At 36.4% G+C, this 24,921-nt stretch overlaps 2 protein-coding genes across 10 annotated transcripts in view; both read right to left on the bottom strand.

The window, feature by feature from the left end:
• Window positions 1–8,696: 8,696 nt before the first annotated feature.
• On the bottom strand, window positions 8,697–11,941 carry LOC134221443 (uncharacterized). Of its 3 annotated transcripts, XM_062700639.1 has the most exons (4): window positions 11,800–11,941; window positions 11,510–11,622; window positions 9,231–11,249; window positions 8,697–9,103 (listed from the first exon to the last, which is right to left on the bottom strand). In XM_062700639.1, exons 3-4 carry the CDS (start codon window positions 9,562–9,564, stop codon window positions 8,727–8,729), a joined length of 711 nt encoding a protein of 236 aa, XP_062556623.1. In that variant the 5' UTR covers window positions 9,565–11,249; window positions 11,510–11,622; window positions 11,800–11,941; the 3' UTR covers window positions 8,697–8,726. The 3 variants fall into 3 exon arrangements, with proteins under 3 accessions (XP_062556623.1, XP_062556628.1, XP_062556619.1); XM_062700644.1 differs by lacking the exon at window positions 11,510–11,622 and having other exon boundaries at window positions 11,800–11,930; XM_062700635.1 differs by having other exon boundaries at window positions 11,510–11,904.
• A 784-nt stretch (window positions 11,942–12,725) lies between these two features.
• LOC134221478 (uncharacterized) overlaps window positions 12,726–24,921 on the bottom strand; it is a 29,404-nt gene continuing 17,208 nt past the window's right edge. For 6 of the 7 annotated variants that reach the window (XM_062700688.1, XM_062700695.1, XM_062700673.1 and 3 more), the window contains exon 3: window positions 14,336–15,039. In XM_062700688.1, the coding sequence (XP_062556672.1) occupies window positions 14,474–15,037 (564 nt within the window). In that variant the 5' untranslated portion in view covers window positions 15,038–15,039 and the 3' untranslated portion in view covers window positions 14,336–14,473. The other variant, XR_009982356.1, reaches the window with a different exon arrangement.

Raw genomic sequence — 24,921 nt, 5'->3', positions numbered from 1 at the left:
AACATCGCGTTTTCAATGAGGATTGGTCTTTATTGGAGGTATAAAATCTGAATCCAAGTAGTCTATGAAATATGCTATTTGAAAGGGCACAGGTAGGAAAAAAGGTGATAGAATTACAAAGGTTTCAATTTATATTTCCATTTATTGATTCAAATTATTTGTACAATGAATTATAGAAGCAACAAACTCTTTTCACTCGAGTTAATACGAAGTCAGAAAATGCAGTACAGGCCAGTTTTGCTGTTAGTAAGATTTTGGAAAAAACGGATGATTTTTTTTCCAGGGCGGAGAACTTTTTAAGGAATGCAATTCGTTTGATGTTGACATTGCGTCGTAAGGAAACAGCCTCTTCCTGTAGCATAGTTTGTGCGGAACACGGTGAAGAGTAAAAGTTTTCCCAGAAGATTTGAAAGCTACGTAACGTGAAAAAGCCGTCAGCTTCATATTCTACCCTCTCGCAAGCGATGAAAATACCGTCAAGAAAAACGTGGCAAAGGTGTCTGTCTTCATGATCATTTTTGAATGACAGATAAATTGGCAGCTTAATTCCCAATGCAGGGGAACAACTAACGGGGAAACCTAAGGGCTGTTAAGACCTGTGTAAAGAACTTTTTTCCTTCGAAAACTTAAGTGACCTTACGATTGATAGAACACCAGCAATGAAAGGAAAGAACAGTGGCGTTGTGACAATTCTAAGCAAGCAAAAGTAATCACATAGGTATGGCGATATTTCCCACATTTACCAAAAGAATCGATATGCGAAAGATTCCTCAATTATTGACGATCGTTATTAAGACTTCATCAACGTTAGGGAACTTAATCTCCAAATGATGTTGACGGAAATGTAAGCTGAATCCCGAGACTTGCTGTATTATTACGAATTTCATTGACTAAGCCTTGGTACCATACTTGACAGATTTTATTGTTTTCTAACAGAAAATGGCACTATTTCTACGATAAAGAAAACCATTGCCGAGGCTGAACGATCCTAAATAGATGAGTGACTTGGCTTTTCTAGCAGATATCATGAAACATCTCAATGACTTGAAATCTGATACATTTCTCTCATCCTGTTGAAAACAGTTCATGCAAATCTATTCAATATGCTGGAAAAGTAGAGAAATTTCCATTTTCAACATCCGGTATAGATTAATTTAATGTCCCAAATGGATCTCTAATGCAACGACGAAAACAAAATAAACAAAAAAGGTTATTTCAACGCAATTAAATCGTGATTAGTTTTTCTAGAAAATGAAAAAAAATGAAAATATTTAAAAAGTTATGTACAAAATATTTTCTGGAGGGCCCACAAGTGTGAATTAAAAAAATAGGGAGGGTGAGGGAGTGATGTTATTTGGAAAACGATCAATTTTGTGCAACTTCCAAACCCCTCAACCGATTTCAACCAAATTTGGCTCACATATTCTCTGTCTTAAGGTTATACAGGATGGCAAATCATCTTCAAAATAAAAATAATAAAAATCCCTAATTTTATAGATTTTTTTTGGGTTTGCAATAAATTTCCAGGATTTTAAAAATACGTTAAATACACACATAACATTTAGAAGCAGCTTTCAAGGTTTTGAGTTATAGTAGGGGGAATGACGGCTGTGGCAGGTTTTGTTCTTGTCAGGGAGGTTTTTTATGACTGATTATGCTCAAATTTGGCCTAAACATTCTTTGCATATCAAAGAATATTGTGGCTAAATTTCATAAAATTTGATCGACAAAAACCCCCCTGCCAATAATAGAAAAAAAACCTGCCAAAGCCGTTATTTTATTTTCGAAATAGGGTATAAATAATTCTGAACGACAAATAGGAAATCAATACCACTTCTAGCCACCATTATAATAGCAAATTCATATTGACCATGTATTACCGACAAACTTCAGGATCAGTGATCACCAAAGTGCGGCCGTGGACGTCTGCTACGTGACTATAAAAGAGCAACTAGTAGCACGCATGGCTGATCGGCGCCACCTTAGTAAAGTTTAGCTCATCGCTTCAATTTTTAGCTATTTTCAAGCAAATAACCAATAAAAACGTTGTTTTCAAAAAAGACGACTGTTACAATATCCTGAAACTATGAAGATTTCATAGCATGCTTAAATTCATACTTGGCTCACTTTAGACAGTTTCAAACATTACAAAATATTAATTGTGTTTTATCGCCTGGATATTGTTAAGTAATTTACTGGGAAATCCTTTAAGAATTTTTTGAAATATCTCTTAAAACATCTTCCAATATTTGAAATTCCTTGGGTATTTCCTAAAGAAATTTTTTGAAATATTCATCAAGGTGTTATATACGAAATTCGTCCAGAAATTCCAACTTGAAATGCTTCAGATATTTTTCCGTAAATACTTCAAGAAATTCTTTAGGAAATATATCAGAAATTCTATCGAATTATTCAGAAATATTCGAATTATTCAGATTTTTTTTAAGAATTGTATCAGAAATTATTTCAAAAATACCTTCAGGAATTTCAATTGAATTAACTCCAGGAAATCGTATTAAAATTCCTCAAAAAGTTTCTTCGGAAATGAATCCAAAAATTTCTTCGAAAATTCACTTTGTTATTCCTTGCATGGTCCTGGATCACTCATACAGTCCCGCCTCTGCTGTGAACGACAAGGGAGCTTTTTTCAAAGGTGTTGTACTTTTCACAACGGTGCGAGTCCCGAAAGATCAAGTAATTCTTCCGGAAATTTCCTTTGAAATTCCTTCAAAAATCCCTGAAGGAATTCCTTATAAAAAAACTTCATGGAATTCCTTTAGAAATTATTTCAAAAATTCATTAGGAAATTATTTCTGGAATTCTTCCAGAAATTCGTACTCCAATTCTTTGGGAAATTCTTCTCCATCAGAAATTCCTACAAAAATTCTATAACGAAATTTTAGGAATTTCCGAATAAATTCTCGAGAAAAATTTCAGAAAGAATTCTAAAAGAAATGTCTGACATTTTTAAATTTCTTCAGAAATTCTCCTACGAATCAAGAGTTCTTTCGGAAATTCTTTAAGGAATTCCTTCAAAAGCTACTTAAAAATCGGAAATACCTTCGGAAATTCCTTTAGGAATCATATCGATTTTTTTTTTAAATAATTTCTTTGGGAATTAATTTGGAAATTCTTTAAGAAATTCCTTCGAAGATTATTTCAGGATATAGTCACCCCGTTTTATAAACTTAAATATCTTTCGTCAAAAACAACAAACACGTTTATCGAACCCTACACCCAGGGCTGACAATAGTCATTCTCGTCGCATGACGGGAGCGAAAAAAATTTAGTCTTCGTCATAGCGTTGCACGACGCAACGCCTATTCGGTTTCTTCTCACCGCATGCCTACCACGACGACAGTCGTGCAGCCAAAAGTTATGACGATTTCTGTCGTCACTTCTTCACACAATTGACTGCACGTCATTATAAACGGATTGGTTAAAATCATAATGGCGTCTCAAATAAAGAAATAGTACGATCTTTGATAATATAAATGAATCGGTAACATTTATAACGCCTTCATACGTTACTTTAAATTCATTATTACAAAGTATTAATAAAAATGTTCGCATGGCAGCTGCCGCTTGAAGAATAATGTTACGAAGTCTTCGTTCTCCGATGTCGTCATGACGATTTGGTTGCACTACGAAAGCTAATGTTGTGCGCGTCATTGACGATGCGTGGAGTAGCAATGAAGACAATACAACTCTTCTGTACTGTGGCATTTCGTACTGCGACGATGACTATTGTCAGCCCTGGACACCGCCTACACCCTACTGCGCCTACACTAAGCGGCGTAGAGGGTTTTTATATCAGGGTTCACTTCGACAGTAGATGGGAGAGGTTAACGCGGGTTTGAAAAATTCTTTTTCAGTGCACAACCCAAAACGTAAACAAACTCGGTGGCTGTACCATACAAAAATCCAAGATAGCTGAATCATTAAACTGGCATACTGCAATACCTGTTTGTATTTATCGTGGTGGCGTCTGGGAGTTGGTGGGACAAGTAAAGCATGTTTTTTGTATGAAAGTATCTGAGTGTGACTGTCAATGATTATGGTAAATCCATTTCAACCAGCTAACATTTGTAGCCATACTGTTTAGGTAATTCAAATCATAGTCCCACTTATTCAAACTTAAGCAGATTAGCTCATGCAATTATGTATGAAGTCACTAGCCGACAAAATCTGTATATTAGTGAAAAAAGGATTTCAAAATTAATCAGATGCAAAACTGATAATCGACGAGGTTTTTGGGATTCCAAAAGAATAATTATTTTCCTAACAGCTACTGACAGGCCGATAGCATTCCAGGAAATGCTTTCCAGATTTTCAAAGATGGATGAATTGTTGGAAATCTGTAGGAAAAAGTTTTCTAGAAGCCGGTAAGAATTGATCAAAATTTGCGGGTCCGCATGTAAAATAGGAAGTTCTAAGGCAACCTTTTAGTTTATTAGGATGGCTGGGAACTTGTCTGTATTTATAAATTCCTCGAAGTCCAACAGAATCAATTAATGTCATAATGTGTTACAAACAGAAAATCCATAAAATTTGTAGGTATTTCCGGAAGTCCATAAAGATCGTTTATCACTCCTGGAGCGAGTAAATAACACAAGACGGACGTATGTCAGGTATCTTTGTAATTCCCAATAAGCCTTAGAAATACAACGTTACCGGCAATTAGCAAGGAAAATTTTGAAATAATTTAATAATAGAATTTTTTCGTAAAAAACTAGGAAATTGCCAATTCAGGGTATGAGCAATATTTAAGAAATCCACAAATAATGCAAACTTTCAATGAACAATTAAGAAAAAGTTAAAGCCATTAAAAAAGCAATACGCCGTCAATGGGATAACCAATGGATTGAGAGCAGAGAATCGAAGCTGAGGGAAGTGAAGTGCGATACAATCAGGCGGACTGAGCGTGGGAGTGCCGCCGATCAGCGTGCGCTTACACGTTTGACGATAGGTTATACACGGTTGACCCACACTTTTTTATTAAAGAAAAAGCTTCCGCCGAGTTGTGACTGTTGGGGCTCAGTATTGGACGTGAAGCCTTGAGTGCAGAAAGTTTGACGAAGCACGAAGGAAATACGACATCGGTACAAGTTTACGTGACGCTTTGGATAACAGCGAAGAAACATCGACGAGAATGATAAACTTTTTACGTAAAACTGATCTATACAACAAACTGTAGAAAATTTGCAAGGAGCGAAGCGATGGCGCAGGAATCGACAATACTGCACAAAGTCTTTTTCCACTGCCGGCTGTTGCCGGTAATTCTGGAAGCGATAGTGTAGTAGTCTCGGCAATGGCTGGCACTGTGGGGCAAGACGTCCCACAGGTCAGAAAACTGGTGTTCCTTAATCCAAGCAAATACTGCCGTGCATAATCTCTTTTCAGGTAATCCACAATACTGGAGGAGAGCTTTGTAGTTGGCCCTGTCCTACGGGACACTCCGTCGGCTGATGAGGTACCGCCAGCGCTAGTATAAGAACAGATGAAAAAATTCAAGGAAACGCAAAATGAAGTACAAGCAAAAAAAGTACAATAATGGAATAGGAGAACAAGGATAGACAAGATCATCATAATACCTACAATGCAGAAGATCAGACACGAATGCACCCTTGTGGTGTGAAGTGTCCCAAATACATAATAAAAAACCCAGATTAATCCACCCAGCGTTGGTGGTGCCTTTCTCATGCATTATAAAAATGAGAAAAACATAAAAGAGAGGTCAAATTTGCACTCACGGTTATAGATTTTACTTTTTTCCGTCAATTTATGTCTATTTGCGTCTATTGTCTATCGTCATATTTATGTCTATTGTCTAAATGTTATCAATTTCATTGCTTTTTGCCTTTCTCGTATACACAGTATACGTAAAAGCTATAGGATCACTCTAAAACCGAACTTTTAATAAAAGGCTCGGAGACCCATAGTGTTATATACCAATCGACTCAGCTCGACGAATTAAGGTGATGTCTGTATGTGTGTATGTATGTGTATGTGTGTTCAAAAATGTGAGACACACTTTTTGGTACTTAGCATTTTTGCTCGCAACAATCGACACGGATTGCGTTCTAGTTGTTTCATATTGAAAATTGGCCCGATCGGTTATTGCGTTCAAAAGTTATTAAAAAAAAACATTGAGAGAAAAAATTCAAGAACGAAAAAAAAATTTTTTTTTTTTCAAAAATCGCAGCAATGCATTCAAATGACCGCAAATGAATATGAATTGATGGAAAAAGTAAAATATATCTACCTAAAGTGCTATTTCGACCTCTCTTATGTGTTTTTCGTATTTTTTTAATGCGCGAGAAAGGCACCACCAACGCTAGGTGGATTGATTTGGGTTTTTTTGTAATCTTTCATGGAATTTTTTTATTTTACAATTGCTCTGCATTGATTATTTTGTTGAAAATATTGATTTTTTATGGAGAATAAATATTCAATTTGTGGAAAATTTTGTATAATAATACGAAATAAATTATTCTACAACAAGTTAGCAGATATTGACCATATATTTGAAACTAGGATAAATTTTAATACGATTAAAGTATTGAAAATTATGTAGATTAGTTTTGGACCTCAAAACAATGCGAAAACTGTTAACTAACTTCGCGCCGTCGGCGGTGACAATGGGTCAGCGCCTTCATCGACAGCCGGAAGATCGGATTATAAAATCGCTCGAAAAGTTCTCTTAAAGTCAGATACATTGAATCTATTCCACAAGTATTCTATGTATGTAGTTGAAACAGTGACCATTCTCACCCTCATTTGACCCATTGTCACCACCGACGACGGTATTAGGATTGAGCTTTTAAACTCTGTACACAACATTTATGTCTTAGCGTAAAAACCTGGATAAACTCAAATTTATGGAAAAATAGTTAATTTGTTAGATAACGTGTCCCATCGAGCCTCAGTTCAACTCCGCCAGTGTTCAAGTACACCAGAATCAAATTCCACCCTTCTTCTGCGCATGAAAGAGAAGATATATTAAACGATAGAAAACCATATGGGATGCAGAAAGTAACATGCAGGAGAAAGAAATAAATTAGAGAGAAAAAAGAAGATGAACATAATTTTATTGTGGTAGAATGATGAGGTTATTTGTTAGTTTACAAAACTTGTTTTGTAAATAGGCCTTTTCTGCTATTAATTTCAAGCTGAAGACAAATAATAGTGCTGTCCAATGAGAGCTTGAAGTAGCTCGAAGTTTCTCCCTGTCCTGCTCATGCCCATTTGTTGACAAAAAAGAACAAGCAGGACGGGAACAACTTTGAGCCGTTCTTTGAACGGAGTTGCTTCAATGTTTTTGCCATCACGGTTATAGTTTGACTGATAGAGCTATCAAATTTTGTCTGCTGACTCATGGGTTACTATGATTGATGCTGCATGGGTAGTTTCGTCAGTGCGAGTTAAACATCGTCAATTTTTGTTCTTTTTTTTTAATGCAACCGTTACTGTTGATACTTGTTTTGCAGCGCCATGCGGTCGGTGGTTTTGGAAGTTGCGGGGCCAAATCGCTAGAAATGTGAGAATTGTTTTTGGCTGTCCATTTACCACGCGGACAGGTTCTGGTCAGTCTTCGATACCCCTTCCCCCAGCGTGGACAATCATATATAATATAAAAAAAAAATTATTCACGTGGTAGATCACAAATCCCACTATGTGGTGGAACGGTTTTCGGACCACAATTTGGCCAACTAGCTAGCGGGCAACCATAAATTAAATTTGACAATCCCTTTCTGAGGATTGGTGCAAAAGCCCAAATTTTAAGGCGGTTTTACTTCAGCGAAACCGTTACAGGTTAAGCGATAGCTTGCAATGCTATACATCATTGTTCGATTAGTTTAAGACAAAAATAGGATACGTATATGACTTTATGACTTTATGTCATGTGACATCGAACCATATTGCTTTTTTCCAAATGATCCAAAGCACTACTAAGAATATTAAATTAGCTTTATATTTTGTCATTAGACTGGTTGTTATATATTTATCTCAATTTTTTTAAGAACCACTGAATCTATTTTTGTAGTTCAAGCCTCAAATGAATGAATTTGCCATTTATTTTGTAAGAAGTGCAAGGAAAGAAAAGTACTGCGTGCTAACTCTAGTGAGGTCCTCCATGCTGACAAAAAGCCAAAGAAAATATGACTATGTCTGAAGCTGGATGTGTGCTTATGTACAGCATGTGAAAGATTTAGTTAGAAAAAAAAGTAAAATTGGAGGTAACTACTTCCTTCAGTGCGGTTTATTCCCACGACCCCATAAACAGGTGCTTTCCCTACTAAGCTACGAGGGACCTCCGCAGCTAAGTGATTAGTGATAAGATCAAATTCCCAACACCAGGCACATAGTCGAACTCTCGAAATCTATTTTTAGAATCGACTCTCTCACGTATTGTTTGTACAATTCCAACCAAGTAGGATGAGTATTTAATATTGCCAGGCATCTACATACATGCTTCATCATCAACTGCCCATGTCCCATGTGCGCTTGATTGCCTATCTACATGAGACAGACATGGATGAGCAGATTAGCATAGTTTCGGTAGATGCAATGATTTCAATAATAATAACAAAAGCATGATGATTACCACTCCTGGCCACACAAATGCAAATAGAATATGTTTAAAAATAAATGTTAGTAACGAATGATCTCATAGTTTTCGACGACATACTCTGTAACATAAAAGATTAGATATAGTCTGAATTTTATTTATAAAATGGCTCTATTTTTGCTACACTTTCTATGTGAATTGAAGAAAACGATTCCTGCGCGGTTGATGATGCTGACGTATTCGGCGGTATGATAATTTCCGATAGACGGCCATAGTCCGATCGTTTGAAAACTTTGGCCGCATGGTTATGGGGCGTGCTGTGGTCAACTTCTCCGTTCAAGGTGTGCAACCGCCCATGGCACTTTATCTTGGTGGTGTAGTAGATGCAGCGCCAGTATTCCTTCTGTTTCACAGTTTTCTCCTTGACGTAGTAGAACCCATCGCAGGCCAACTGGAGGCGACCCTTCTGGCTGCTCCGGTAGGTGAGCACCTGTCCGTTAATGTTAGTCACAGTGGGTTGTTGCTGGTAGTCTACGAAAGAAATAACATTATTAGTGAAATGTGCAAAGCTTATCTAGTTTCGACAAAAGAATTGGAAAAATACAAAAATATATTTTTAAAATAGAAGAATTTATTATCAAAATGTTGTGATATTTACACATGCATCTCATTCCACAACTTCGAACATTTCCTGCGCGTAGAACGCCACCTTGTGGCGCTTCAGCGGTGCATGGACGTGCTTTTCGCGATGGATGACAAACCGTTCGGGGTTCTTGTACTGCAATATCCGGGCCGGACACTTGAGTTTGCTGGTGGCCATCGATGAGCACCGCCAAACCACCCGTTTGTGATTCTCCGACATGAACAAGTACTTGATACCATCGATGATGATCGCCGGACGACCACGGCTCGATTTGGTGAAATATATTTCTGGAATGTAAATAGGGTTGTTGATTAAAAAAACTGTTCAGCATAAATTTATTATGTAGCATACAAAGTGAATATTTTTTAATTTGGTATATTTTTTTATATTTAGTGTCTTTGTTATGATACAGTCGAACATATGCAGTACTAGATCTGATGGACCAACAGGTTTTGGCTGTATTTCATCGACGTTGGGTGCAGTTTCGTGACCATATCCGTGCAAGGATGGTATTTCCAGTTCAGTTCAGTTGAAAAACTTTACTCCATTATGCACCGTAAAAAATCTGTCCGATTTTTCAGACATTCACTTTTTTTTCGACGTCTGACTAGTTTTTTGTGACTGGAATTACAATAAATCGGTTAGTCGGTTACCAACAGTTTGTAGTTTGTGAGCTGATGCAATTTTGACACTTGACAATGACTGCAAATCGTGTTCGCTAATTATGACTAATTTTCGTTATAACGAATACATTCGTCTTATTTGCTTATTAAAAAAATTGTATATGTCCTAGTTGTTGCTTCAACAGTTTTAACGTTCCGTACGCCCGAGGTCCGTTCACTATGGGATGATTATGTTCGTTCTTGCTGACAGAGAATGAATCCTCCACGGTTTTGATTCGTACTTTGCACTTGTATACCAAATGCTGCGTGCATCTCCAATAAACCTTCACTCCACGGGCTACGTGCTTGTTGAAGGTGTGTCCCCTGTAGCGCAGTTGCAGCGCTCCAGCTCTGCTAAGAACCACTAACGGCTGTCTCCAATCCTGGTCAAATGCTGCTGTAATAAATGGAAGCACGTATCAATTGTGGAACATTATTTAAATTTTGATTCTTATTTTTAAAACACTTTTTATAAAATTGTAGCGAGGATAATTATTATTCAGCAAAATAGAGACTGTTTATAGAAAAAAAGGAGTCTTGATTAAAAGTTATTTTTCTTTTATCTATAATGGAGTGAATAAGAAAGGCCTATTGAAACAACTATCATCTATTTCGGTTAAGACCAGTAAAAATCTTCCGTTTCTCAAACATTAAATTGTTGTCAAGGTATCGTTGAAACTATGGCTCATCAGCGATTCCTCCAACTTCGTCAATTCGGCTTTGCTGAGTTGTCCCAAACAATCGGCCGGGCGATCCTTATAGTAATCACAGGAGCAGTCGCCGTTGTGCTCGGACATAATTTTGATCTGACCTCCCTTCAGCTCAAGGAACATCAGCTGACCGGGACAGTTGTACTCGATGCAGGAGAATATGCTTCTGTAAGCCCGGCCAATGGTTTTCATATAGATCTTGTTCCGAAGCATTAACAATTGTTGTCGAGTGCTCACGGCCAGAAAGATTGCTGCAAAGAGATCAAACGTTGCAAATGAATAAAAAAAATCCGTTCAACAGTTGAGGAGTTCTTTCTTATAGCCCATATACAAAAAAAAACGAAATTAATTGATAAATTGTTTGAAATTTTATTCGCTAATTCTAAAGCTGTCAAACAGTGGCCGATTTTTCAAATTTCGCTTATTATTTTTCCCCATGCCGTAGAGCAGTCTCTTCATGGGAACATGGTTGTGAACAGGATTTTTAATGCAGACCGAAAGCCCGTTTTCGGTCACAACCGTGGCTTTACATTTGAGTCGGCCTGCGTGCACACACCGCCAGTAGGTTTTTCTGACAGTTGATGTATTTTTATGGTACGTATAGCCCTGCCATATCAACTGCTGAGCTCCGTTAGGCAAAACTTCGTACCGAAAATTCATGTCTGAAAAATATAGGAAAAATCATTTCTAGAGATAATAATTATGCTGCTGAGTATTAACGACAAATGAAAGAGCAAATTGCTTCAAAATCCTTTTTATTACATCATACTACACAATAGCAAAAACAAACACAAATACTTTTACTTTTTCGAACTTTATAGAAACAAATATATCGTGATTGGCTCCGATATTTTGACGTATTGTTTCCTAAAATACAAACTTATTTGACTAGAAATTCTGAAGCCTTGAGAAGGATGCCTACCTGCAAGAAACTGAGAATTAGTTCTTGATCCATTCATATTGCATCAAACTGGATAAATGTTTAACCATCGTCTTTTCCTTAAATTTCGTAAAAATGAATCTGTCTGCAAGTCTCTATGACAAAGATATAAACAATTCGTTATTATAGAAGATTTCAATTATTTTTTTGGAAAAAAAAAATAAAAACCATAAAAATATTTTAGAAAAACTGAATTATTTCTCGTTTTCTTCAATACTTTTGTTTTTTCTTCTGTTCCACCTACGGCCAAGAACGACGACGATCTTACTTACCCATTACCTATAAAAGATTGTCCTTTTCAAGCGCTATCGGAAGTCTCGATGCTTTATTCCGCTCAACATTTTACCAATTTATCTATAAATCAACCTGGACCACGTATTCAGTTACTTCCATCTTCATCGATGCGTTGGATAAATAATATCGTCGACTCATTTCTACTAGTTTCTCGCTGTTTTCGCCTGACAATCTCCGAGTGAGTGTGGAACCGGTTCAGCGGTGTAATTACGTTGTCAACGGTGAAAACACGAGCGCGACATTTTTGATTCCACCACTGATTGCAACGCCAGATTTTCTTTGGAGTGGAGTTTTTCGTGGTCACTAGTTTCTCGAACACGAAAGGCTGACCAAGGTACAGCAGCTGCTCCTTGCCCCGCATGGTCCTAGTGAATATGGCTACGTTTTCAGAATCATTTTCTAAAAGAACACAACAAAAGATACTTGAATATACATACAAATAATGCAGTACTAGATTTTATTAATAAACCAAAAATTGTATAAATTGCTAAAATATTTTATTGTCCGAAATATGCATCATTTGTTTGAATATTTGGAAATCATATCTGGTGGCAGATGATTATGAGGATGCTTTCCCAATTTTATCTCTGTGGTCACTGTGTTCTGTATCAGTCTGGCTTGGCAGCGGCCGACCGAGTTACGATTGCAGACCCAATTGATGGAGGTCTTGAATGAGGCCTCCTTCCGATATACGAAACTTTTGAACAATAAATTCGTTCCACCCTTTTGATTTGGAAAAATTTCGTAGTGATTTTTCAACCAAACTCCTGTCTTAAGCTGGTCGAATGATTCTGAAAAATATGAATGTATCCTTAGTTTCAGTTGTTGTTGAAAATATTACTTTATCGATTAAAATATTGGTAAAAAGTGATATTCACTAGAAGTACAAAAAAACTGTTTAGCGTAATAGTGGAGGGAGATTATGACCCTTTTTGTTATGTTGTCTTGACACGTCATCATGTGCACATCTGTTTGTAATTCATACAGGAATCAACCATGGAAAAAATCTTCTTTAATCTGGTACTTCATATATGGCATTGCACAGTTTTCAAATTCAGTCCAGTGATCACGTCATCTCATACGTCATGATTATGCCTCCGTTTACTAAATTTGATCATCTGGGGACCCTGAGTAACGCACCGAGCCCGACAACGCAACGCCGAACTGCTGCTCTTATTGCAGACCCAATTGACCGTGTTATTATATCGGCGTTCGGTGGTAAACAGATATCCCTTGTATTTCAAACTGAATCCTCCGCGCCGATTCTCGACAAACTCCAGATCTGCCTTGTACCAGATGCCTGCATATATTCCAGGTAGTACTAGATTTGAAGATCCTGTCAAATTGAACCAATTTTACAAGTTTAATATATTTGGATAACGTATGTGATGATAAGCGGAATTGGTTTAGATCAAATGACTCATAATCGTATGCCTAACAATCGCATTTATTTCACAACAACTCATTCATATCCTCCGGGCCGTGGGTGTGCCAGTAAATTCCGAAGCGAATCTGGTTGTTATCCTTGGTGGAAATTCTCATTTTGCAACTCTCCCGTGTTAAGTTGCACTTGTAGCACACCCACTTCGTTATTCGGTTGCAACGATTCTTCTGAAGGTAGAAGTATCCCCGAAAGTGCAAGTACGTCGTTCCGGATCTATTCGTCACGTAGCTCGGCGAAAACGAGTACCATACTTTCGGAACCGGAAAACGATCACCCAGCGCCGGTGGACAATATCGCCTTGGCTGATCTGAAATGCAAACACAAGATTGAGCACTTGAGCACCTGTCGTGAAATTGATTCTATAATCTAGACGAAAATTAACTAAGAAAACAAATGGTTCAAGACAGTAGCAATTTTTTATTATATTGAATCACATATCGTAATTGAGGAATAAATAGTTCCTAACGAAGCTAGTGTCCTGTAGGATACATGTCCAGATGCCATCGCAGTTGCTATTCTCGATGTGTCGGGATCGTGATTGTGTTGTACTGAAAGCAGAAAAAAAGTAAAACCAAATTAGTTATGTAGGGGGAATGACGGATTTGGCAGGTTTTGTTCTATTATTGTCAGGGGGTTTTTTATGACTGATTATGCTCGAATTTGGCCTAAACATTCTTTGCATATCAAAGAATATTGTGGCCAAATTTCATAAAATTCGGTCGACAAAAACCCCCCTGACAATAATAGAACAAAACCTGCCAAAGCCGTCTGTTCCCCTACTAGGATTCTCATTTTCAACTCTCATCACATACTATTCCAGTTCGATATGTACAGCTGATCCCCAACACTTTTAAGCCGTCCTCGACATTTTTCCGCCCGATTATGCACGCATTCCCAGTAAATAATGTCCTTGTTGCGACCACTCCGCCGAAGATTTGAACGATAAATGAACTCGTCGTGGATCAGATGAACGCCACCCTTCCGACTGGTGAGGAACGTGTACATTCGATTCGATGCATTTGTGCTTTCGTCATTCTTATATTCTTTAGACACCAATATCACCTCTGAAACAAAAACAATATTTTCTGTTATTTGATTATCACTTCTTCCAAAGCTCGACAATTTTCTATTAAAGATCAACTGCGGCCATGTGCACTTGTTTTCGATTTTTATTTCCTTGGTTGATTCTTATTGTAGTACTAGAATAACTATGACGAAGTAAAGAACGTTTCCGTTCCACTACCAATCAAATGATTGGCCTGGACAGGCGCCCCATGTCCGCCAAGCGCGTCCCGAACGATAAGCTTGTAATCGGTGCCATCGTCTATGACATCGAGCTTCTGCGTTGCCGAAATAGGTTCCCTGGAGTAGATGTCCAGATATTCCTCCAAATCTTCCGGGTAGTCGTACAGCGGACGATATCTAATTTTATTCTCATGGTTCTCATGGTTGTGCTGCCTTTTGGCGCGAATCAGTTTGTTGAACTTGGTAACACAAATCGCCTTGCAGTGCGTTTTTGGTAAATCGATGCATCGCCACGTGGTGCTTCCGTTCTGTTGAGTCAACTTTCGATTGTAGAGGAACCCTTTATAGACAAGCTGTGCATTTTTCTTCTGACTACGAATGAATTTTACTGACGATGATGAGGACAAGGGTCCACAACGATCGTCAGTGATCTTACGATGACTCATCGGGTTAATTCCACCCAGAACAGTGATGCAGGTGGTTACGCCAGAGCTGGTGGGCGGAGCTTTGACGTCGATTATGTGCATTCCTACAATGAAGGGTATATTGAATGAGACAAATTTATTTGGAATGACGACTCGAATAATTTTATAGTGTTTATAAAGTTGTAAATGATTGATAAAGGTTTTTCTTGTTTCATTTGTTTATTTGGTAGGCTGATTTGTGTTATTACATTTTACGTTGCCACAATAAAAATAATTTATAAGAAAACACTTTCCTAAAAATTCAAAAAAAAATGTCAACATTTAATGCATTTGCTGATCTAATTTTATTTTTTTGGTCTCATCCTTGATCAGCAAAGAGCTTCAATAGCACACCGTTTTACAGAGAGATGCATGACGGGTAGGTTGTTTGCAGTATCCGATTCCTTCCACCTGAAAATGTCGTTGTCACACGATTGTTTTGCATCCCGAGCCATTTTTGATTTTTCTTTCGCGTTGCTTGGCTTAGGATAAATAGCGTCACTAGTTGCTTTTCCCATGCAATTCATTGTAAAAATGTCCAGTTGTTTCGCTGTTGGAAACTGCTCGCGTAGCATACGCTTTTATTATCTTGCATTAGGTTTGTGCATTATGGACGACCTGATGGCACACCATGCCATTATGGATAACACTTTGGAATCTGGTGTTACTTTCAACCATAGACAGCTTCACTGTTAACATTTTCAAAGCAGGTTCATTGTCATATTCGGGGAACAGAAATACCAGGGTGCTTTTTGACATCATTTTGTTACTTATTACCACCGATTAATAATTCAAATGCTAAAATTGATAATACGTTTCTCAAAAATGGGAGGCAAAAAACGGAAAAAATAAGGCTTTTACACTTTTGAGAATTTTCCCTAGTTTCTATTATATATTTTTTTCTGGAAAATTCAATGACCTTACGCAAATCCAATTGATTTTTTTAGAATTGAATGATAATGCATTTAACCTTTTCAGGACGACTTTTTTACGTGGATTCATTCGGGGTATTTTTTGTATATTGGGGTTCATACATTGGATGCTTTCAAAACTAGTATAGAAAGAACTAAAAATGTGTTGACATATTTTTGTGTGGATGTCCTCGGCCGTTCAAACTATTCTGCAGTATAAAGCCTCAAATGTATCAGAAAATATGTCTAGAAACAAAATGTCCTAAGCTGTGATATATGTCCAAAAATGTCATTGTGATCAAAAGACATAAAACTATCGTGTTTTGATTAAACGTAAACTATTTAAGGGACGCAGAACGATGTTTCCGTTCAGCACTAAACATCCCAGCAGATCCATTGAGCTGATAGGATTTCACACACTACTTTTACAAGCTATATTACAAACCTTTTCGGTTCGTCCTGGAGTTCATAACTTTTGGTCTACCAGATCAACCAAGTTTTAAATGACATTGGGCCCTCCATGAGTTAGTATTCTTAGACTTGATATCGTCTCGAGGAAGCGAATGATGCCATACTAAAAATGTTTTCTCGGTTACTCTGACAATTTTCCGAGGATCTTCTGTTCGACATCTAGATTTAAGCTTGAGTCAATGGTCCTAGTAGGTTCATTGAGTTGATATGCCTTCAATTATTACTTCGCTACTTAGCTATACAAGCTACTTCAGACCGTTTTTATACTCCAAAAAGCCCTGAAATTAGTAATATTTTAACTATCCGATCATCCAAATCTGTGTACATAGAACACACTCTGCGACAACATTCGAATAAACATTGCTCGACACCAAAACCTCCTTAGTTATTGTGCATCTGGTAGATCATAACTCACGATCGTTTTGGGTGACCTTGGAGATCTCATTTTCATGTAATTTAGAATTATATACTTTTTGAACCAGATTGGTTCCATACCAAAGATGAGGACTTGCAAAAGCCTTGATTGATCCGGTAGATACCGTGGACTGAAATCGCGAACGTTGGAGTAGGTTGGCCACAATTTTTGTAGGGGCTGGTTGGCCGATTTATGACAGTGAAACCCGAAAAGTCTAATGAGTACAGACATCCCGAAAGCAAAACTCGGCTAACCAGCCCCGGTCTCCCTTATATAGCCAATGGGACCGGATGCAACTCAAGTTGAAGTTTGAGGTGTCACACGACCTGTTCCTAATTGAATTTGTGATTGGCCTTTTTTTAGGGGACAACTGACCTCAACGTAATCTAGAATAATTCTGGATCCATCCTGACGATTGACTCAAAGCCAATATGAACAATGCAGGTATCGGTTTTTACAGCATTTTTAATTTTTGGAAGTTCTTAAGGAACGGAAAGGTTAATAAAACGAGCAAATTCATCTCAAATAGCATAGTATAGCATAGCATATGTGATTGTACAAATCGTGGGTGGCTATACAATGCTCAATTGAGCAATCTTCTGTATATTGTCGCAAATCGGTACTTGAGATTAATACCCTTTCCTATACAGAAGCAGTTGTACACCTGGCCACGTCCTTACAATCACGGAAGGATGGGAAGGAATGTTAGTTCATCATCTACTAGTGAAGAAGCAAGGAACCCATACTAACGTAATATATGTCTCAGGAAGGAAATCTGTTTTAGTGGGTTTGGTAAATAATAGAAACTTTATTTGACAATAAAAGTATACATTAAAAGAGATATGTTTCTTCTATTGTATAAGAAATTTTACCTTTCCTTTGTCTCTAGTCAGCTCCTCCCGTTTTTCTAAAGTTTGTTCACCGAACCTATCAACATTTTGTCAAATAATAACGACCTAGGTAAATAATGATCTCTCAATCTTCCCGTAACTTATTTTTAGTAAACCAGTTTTAGTAAATTTTTAATAAAAATTTATTTGAAAATATGGAAAAGTAGATATTTGAAAATATGACAATATGAAAGGATCATATTCTGTATATATAAAAATATGAAGGCAATACAGAATTTTCAAAACGACTTATCTGCTTTTGTAAACAAAGATTCAAACGTCGATTTGACGAATCTGCACTCCCACGCAAACCGTCACCATTAACAGGTAGCGGAAGCCTTCAGCTGCGTGTTGACGGTGATGATTTGCGTGGGAGTGCAGATTCGTCAAATCGACGATTGATTTTTTGTTTACAAAAGCAGATAAGTCGTTTTGAAAATTTTGTCCTGAAGGGATCAAAACCTGTATACAGTAATATCCCGATTTTATCACCCCCTGGTAAATTTTGGGGTGATAGAACAGAGTATGTGACAAAATTGTAAAAAAATTATTTTAATATTTTTAATTCGTTTCACAAATATGAATCATTTTATGCCTTGGAAAGGCAAAATGCGTGAACGGTTGTCGAAAATGCTTACAAAATCCTTCCCAGGTACTCAGAAGTCATTCATAATGAACTACAGACGGTGAAAGTTATTTCATGGAAATCAACGTTGTTTGCGGTATTATTTACAAAAATAAAAAGAACGACTAAAATTTTCAAAAATTTTTGGGGTGACAAAAGCGGGTCGAAAAAGTGATAAAATCGGGTCGAAAACATGATAAAATCGGGGATAGACAAAATTGGGAAGTGACAAAATCGGGTCAACACTTTATATGAAAATGTAAAAAATGATAAACCTGATACGAATATTTAAAAATTGTCTACAACACCTCCCCCCCCCTTCGGATTTTTTCGGCCAAAAATAAAATTTTGAGGGGGCAATGAAATAAAATTCAAATAATGTTGAGGATTTTCAAAGCATTCTTTAACAAAACCGAAGAGTTATTTGATATTTTTCATTTTAATATTTATTTTTTATCATACCCCCCCTCCCCTTTCCTTGACCTTTTGGAGACCAATAGGACAAATTGTTAATTAAATATTTGTAACGGGCTAATATGAAAATGTCAAAATAAAAATAATAATAAATATGAAAATATGCAAAAATAAATATATGATAAAAATAACCTTGTATATAAAAAAACATTGCATAAAACAAAATTTCAACATATTACAACATGACGATATGAAGACATGAATATATGAAGACATGAAAAATAAAACAATATAAAAACCCTGATTAATCCACCTAGCGGTGATGATGCCTTTCTCGCTCGTTCAAAAGGGTTGACAAAACATATTTTTCACATTTGTTTATGGCAGCCTTACTTTGTACCGTTAAATGCTCAAAAACGATCCATAAAAAGATAAGAAACCCAGATTAATCCACCTACAGTGAAGTTTTGACCCTTCATAGTTATAAGGAATTTTTTCCAGACTCCATTATTTAAAACGAGCTAAAACTACTCAGCTTCCCACGGCGATTTACCGTGAAAGTAACAAAATAATTGCCTACCCAAAGGCGGATGTCATGGGTTTAGTGACAACTCAACGAATGATAACGTACTGTACTTTATGCTGCCTATCTATAAGGCGCTCGTCGGATTGAATAACTATTGTGACATGGTTAGTAACTATCGTAACGCTGGTTGCATATATTGTACTCGTAATTTCCAGAGACCTTGATATTATTTAATCCAGAACTAACTAAATCAGTCATTGATCTGAACGAAACTTAATAGCGTTCAATAATAACATATATTTCGCTTTATGGATGTCTAATTTGATAAAACTAAACTTGTTAAATACCTTAAAAATGAGCTAGATTTTCATGGTAGTAAATTTCAAAATTTGCACACATACGCACACATACATGCATGCAAGTGATCTATTAGTGTCTCAAAACATGCTCACATTTGCTATCTAGCTTCCACTGAAGAAATTTTTGAAATCCCTTTCAATTTTTACGTTTTTGCTTTTCTGAGAAGATTTTTTTGTACATGCTTCTATATGTTCCTCAATTAAAATCATTTGTTTCTTTGAAACAAATCAGAAAAATAGGCATAATTCCATATCATATCATTTGTTATACTTATATTTTCAATGTCAAAAGTGGTTTCAAATACCATACATTTTATTTAATAATTCACGAGATTTCTTGATAGATTAATACGTAACACGCGTGCGTAACACATACAAAGCGAAATTATAGACACTTCCGAAGGAAGGGTCAAAATGAAAACGATCCATAAATAACATCTGAATGTTCCATAAACGCTACCTTAAATCCAAAAATAGCCCAGGCGTATCCATAAAAGATTAATTTTAAGATCCATAACTAAGCTAAAAAAATAAACCAAATAATTGGAAAATAAGTATGTACCTTTTAACATGATCAAGAAAAACAATATCATTCCTGCTATTTTCCCATCATCCATTTGGAAAATGATCCATAGAAAACTACATTTTGATCCATAAAAATACAATTTTGCGCAATTTTTATCGTGATTATGATCCAAAACTTCGGTAATATGATCCATAGTTTTGGATATATGGTCCATAATGTTGGTCATTTGACAAACTTTCGAGTGTTTCTTGTTTTGAAGTCAGAATCCAGCTTAGGCTTCTGGCACCCATCAATAAGTTAGCCTTTTTAAAATTATTGTTTTGAAGTATGATTCTTCATATAGATGAGAATTCTTTTTTGCTGATAGCAGTTCCGTTTTTGTCATTGACATTCAACCACTTTTAACTAAGATTTACGAATTTGATCCGACTTAATAAAATTTGAAGGGAATTCTACTATAGTTGCTTTTCTTTATATGGAGAGCATTTCGGAGTGATTACCCGAAGGTTTTATTAAAATTGATTCATATTAATTTGTTTTGTATATATTATAATGAACTGATCTAAAATTAGTTATCAGATCACTCTGTACAGGTAAACTATCACTGTACAAAATCTGATAGATTACTCGTGACAGAGTTAAAAGTGTTACCGAAATCAGCATACTTGGGCCAATAATGTGTAATACTTTATATTATACTGATTGCATACCTGATATTATTCTATCAGGAAATCAAAAATCGTTGATTGCCTTAGAGTAATTTGTTAAGGATAATTTAGTGGTTTGCCAATAACTCATTCCAGAGGATAAATGTCGAAAATATTCGCACCAGAAGTCCACCATAAAACACGTTTAAACATGTAACACGTAATCGACAAACTAAATGATCGAACTTAGATTACTACATGATCCAAAACATGCTTGGATTGTAGAAAAGTTTGGATACATTTTTCATTGACTTGCCAAAAGAAAATTTTTCTTCAAATCCTACCGAATCTCAGCTTCTCCCACATAATCCGAGTGCTATTTGAAATCTTCAAACAGATGTGTTGTCACTATGAATGGGGTTCCAATTATATGGTCTAGTGAAGTCCAAGATTTAGGACTTATGTATAGCATGAATTAATTAACTATCAAAACCACACCGAAGAAGGTATTAACGAATTAGATCCGACCTTATAATCAGGAAATCTGAAGATAATTCTACTATGGTTGCTTTTTTTTCATATGGAGAGCATTTCATAGTGATGGTACGAAGGTTGAATTAGAACTAATTAATTTTAATTTGATTTTGTATCCAAAATCCAAAAGATCCAAAATTATTTATCAGTTCACTCCATACAGGTAAACTATCCATGTACACAATCTGATAGATTACTCGTGAGTCGTGACAGAGCTGGTGTTAAGCTATCAGTACACTGTTTGTCATAATGACAAATATTTGTCAAGTCAGCCTGAAATCCATGTCGATTTCTAATCGGTTTGGTAGATGTCCGGATCAACTTGACAAATATTTGTCATTATGACAAACAGTGGACTGAAACTTTACCTAAATCAGCATTAGACTGGCCCAGGAAACAAAAAGTTGTCTAATTCCACAAGGCACCCCCCAGGATTGTGTCTTTGGGTGAGAAAATCAATCTCTGAAAATTTCAGCTCAATCGCTTGTTGCATAAGCTGGCGCATTTGATTTGAAGTTTGTATGGGGATTTCAGCCAAAATGTATAGGAAAATACACCTCCGTCACTCATTCGATCTGGCAATTGGTTCTGATTGCTCGATTGACCTCAGAATTGCAAAAACGGCAGTTGGTATGCTACAGAACAATTTCACAGAACATTGTATGATGATTAAATGAACTTTTATATAGGTTTCGGCTGATGCGATTCGATCAAAAACCCAAAATACACAAATCAGCTTCTAATAAATCAGCCGAAAGCTATAAAAGATCATTTAATCATCATACAATGTTCTGTGAAATTGTTCTGTAGCATACCAACTGCCGTTTTTGCAATTCTGAGGTCAATCGAGCAATCAGAACCAATTTCAGATCGAATGAGTGACGGAGGTGTATTTTCCTATACATTTTGGCTCAAATCCCCATACAAATTTCAAATCAAATGCGCCAGCTTATGCAACAAGCGATTGAGCTGAAATTTTCAGAGATTGATTTTCTCACCCAAAGACACAATTCTGGGGTGCCGTGTAATTCGACAACATTTTTCTCCCCATAGTAATCTGGGCCAGTCTAATCAGCATACTTGGGCCAATAATGAGTAATACTTTATATCATACTGATTGCATACCTAATATTATACTTAATTAATTTATTAATTATCAAACCTATACATTTAGTAGTTTGTCAATAACTCATTCCAAAGGTTGAATTTCAAACATCACCCACCATTTCTAGTGCGAAGATTTATACAACTCTGCCTTATTGTTGTTTCTTTTGCACTAATAACAAAATGAAAGCGCTAGTTGCAGTAACTTATACTGACTAATAATAACTAATAAAAAAAAAATTTTTTTGTTATCATTCAGTATAAGTTATTACAAACTAGTGCTTTAAATCGATTATTAGTTAAATTAAAACAACAAACTGTAGGGCAGAGCTGTCGAAAAATTGTCGCACCAGAAGTCCACCATAAAACACGTTTTGAAATTTAACCTCCGGGATGAGTCATCGACAAACTAAATGATCGAACTGAGATTACTACATGATCCAAAACATGCTTGGATTGTAGAAAAGTTTGGATACATTTTCCGTTGACTTGCAAGAATGGAACATTTTCTCCGAATCCTTCCGAAACTCAGCTTCTCCCACATAATCCGAGTGATATTTGAAAACTTCAAACATATATGTTATCACTATGAATGGGGTTCCAATTAATTGATCTTGCGAAGTCCAAGATTTAGGACTTATGTATAGCATGAATTAATTAACTATCAAAACCACACAGAAGGTATGCAAGCGAAAAGGTACGAATATAGTAAGTTAATATTTGTAGAAAATCAAAACCATTTACTAAAATAAATTGGTTTATTTACTAACTAATTGTTAGAAAAGCCATGTTCTACATATACTGTGCCAATAAAGGTTATTTGCTGAAACGCCAGGAAGAATGCATTAAAGAGGATTCAAATTAAACGTTGAAATTGATGTTGCTTCCCTGCACATCAAAACACTATGAATATTAGGTGACATATCTGAATGAATTGACACAAAAGCACATGACGTAGACTCAATCGTATATGTTTTTCAACGGCAGATGATTTAAATATGCCACGGAACCTAAACACAGCATCCGGTGCGTTGCCGCACGAATGCACAAGCAGCCGATGATCAGTGCAAATTGCGTATAACCTGTTATACTTCGATCACCACTCATTCAAGAAGTAAAGATAGCTGAGGGGTAACGTTCTAGCCTCTCACTTAGAGAATCTATGTTCGACGCCTGTTCGGTCCGCTTTTTTTTTCAAAAACATATTTATAACCAATTTTATTTTCTTTAACTCAATACCAAATTTTTAAAACGACTTCTCTGCGTTAAAGATTAAAACATCGATTTGTCAAATATGAGAGGCGAGAGCACTCCCACGCAATCCAACACCAGCAACAGATAGCCGAAATCTTCACCTATATGTTAGCCTACATATTTACACATGTTTTTAATCGAAATAATTAGACTTTCATGTTGCCAATCTAAAATAAATTAAATTTCGAACCCGAAAAATCTAACTATTTTCGGCTAAAATGTGTTTTAACGTTTTAACAATTATTTTAAAATTGACGCCTTATATCCCTTACTGGGTGAAATAAAAAGCATCACCCGGCCCCATTTTGTTTACTCGCTTCCGTCAGGGCCAAAGTGTGTTGGTGATGCTTCCTTCATCCGATATTCATCCGACGGCAAGCGACTGAAGCGAATGCAGTGCCGTTCGCTCCCGCCGAAATGTGCTTGCATAGCGTCCTCACGTACACCAGCTGCGCTCCCATACGCTGATTGAACGCCACAAAAATAGCTGCCACGTGAGAAGTTCACTCGTACATAGGGTATGCGAGCGCATGATAGCAAAATAATAGAAAAAATGGGCCTGATTACGTTTAGTAAAGATAAACGTTATTAATTATTGAACAGTTTTCTCTTCGTTAGAGGTTACGCAAATAAATACCTATAGGGCGATCATGCCTTCAGTGAAGACAATGGGTTCTTAATAATATTGTTCATCATTGCATTTCTTAACGTTTGCTTTACTTGAAGCGACACGTTGTAGTTATGCCATTATGAATACTAATTGAAAACAATAATTTCCCCAACAAATTGGCTTTCCTACCTATATACTGCCGCCGCAAGCGTAACTGTTCCATATTTTCTTCCATGCAAAATCAATATTGGACGATTATGCTTGTGATGGCAGTATAGTGGAGCTCATTTTATCTCCTAGAAAATTAGATTGATTAGCAAGACGAAATGAATCCAATTTTATTTCTAGCAAATTCAAAGTTTGTTTATCAGTTAATGCATTAAAACTATCAATTTAGAACCACTATTGATTTTATCAAATATATTTTCTTTTATTGATTCAATAATACTTCCAACATTGGTACCGTTACCCTAGCAGAGTGAACTCTGTGGCTTTGAAAAGAAATGAACGGATACCAATTTGATGAATACTCTACAACTTATATTTACTCATACTATGTGTGTCCCGATGGTTTTGTGGTAGAGCAAGCGCTTTCCACCCCAAAGGTCAGCAGTTCGAATCTAGGAAAATTCAGTGTAGAACATTTTGCTATTTTTTTATA

The sequence above is a fragment of the Armigeres subalbatus genome, chromosome 1 (genome assembly GCF_024139115.2).
Source record: "Armigeres subalbatus isolate Guangzhou_Male chromosome 1, GZ_Asu_2, whole genome shotgun sequence".
Lineage (NCBI taxonomy): Eukaryota > Metazoa > Arthropoda > Insecta > Diptera > Culicidae > Armigeres > Armigeres subalbatus.
This window is presented reverse-complemented; position numbering and strand designations above follow the sequence as displayed.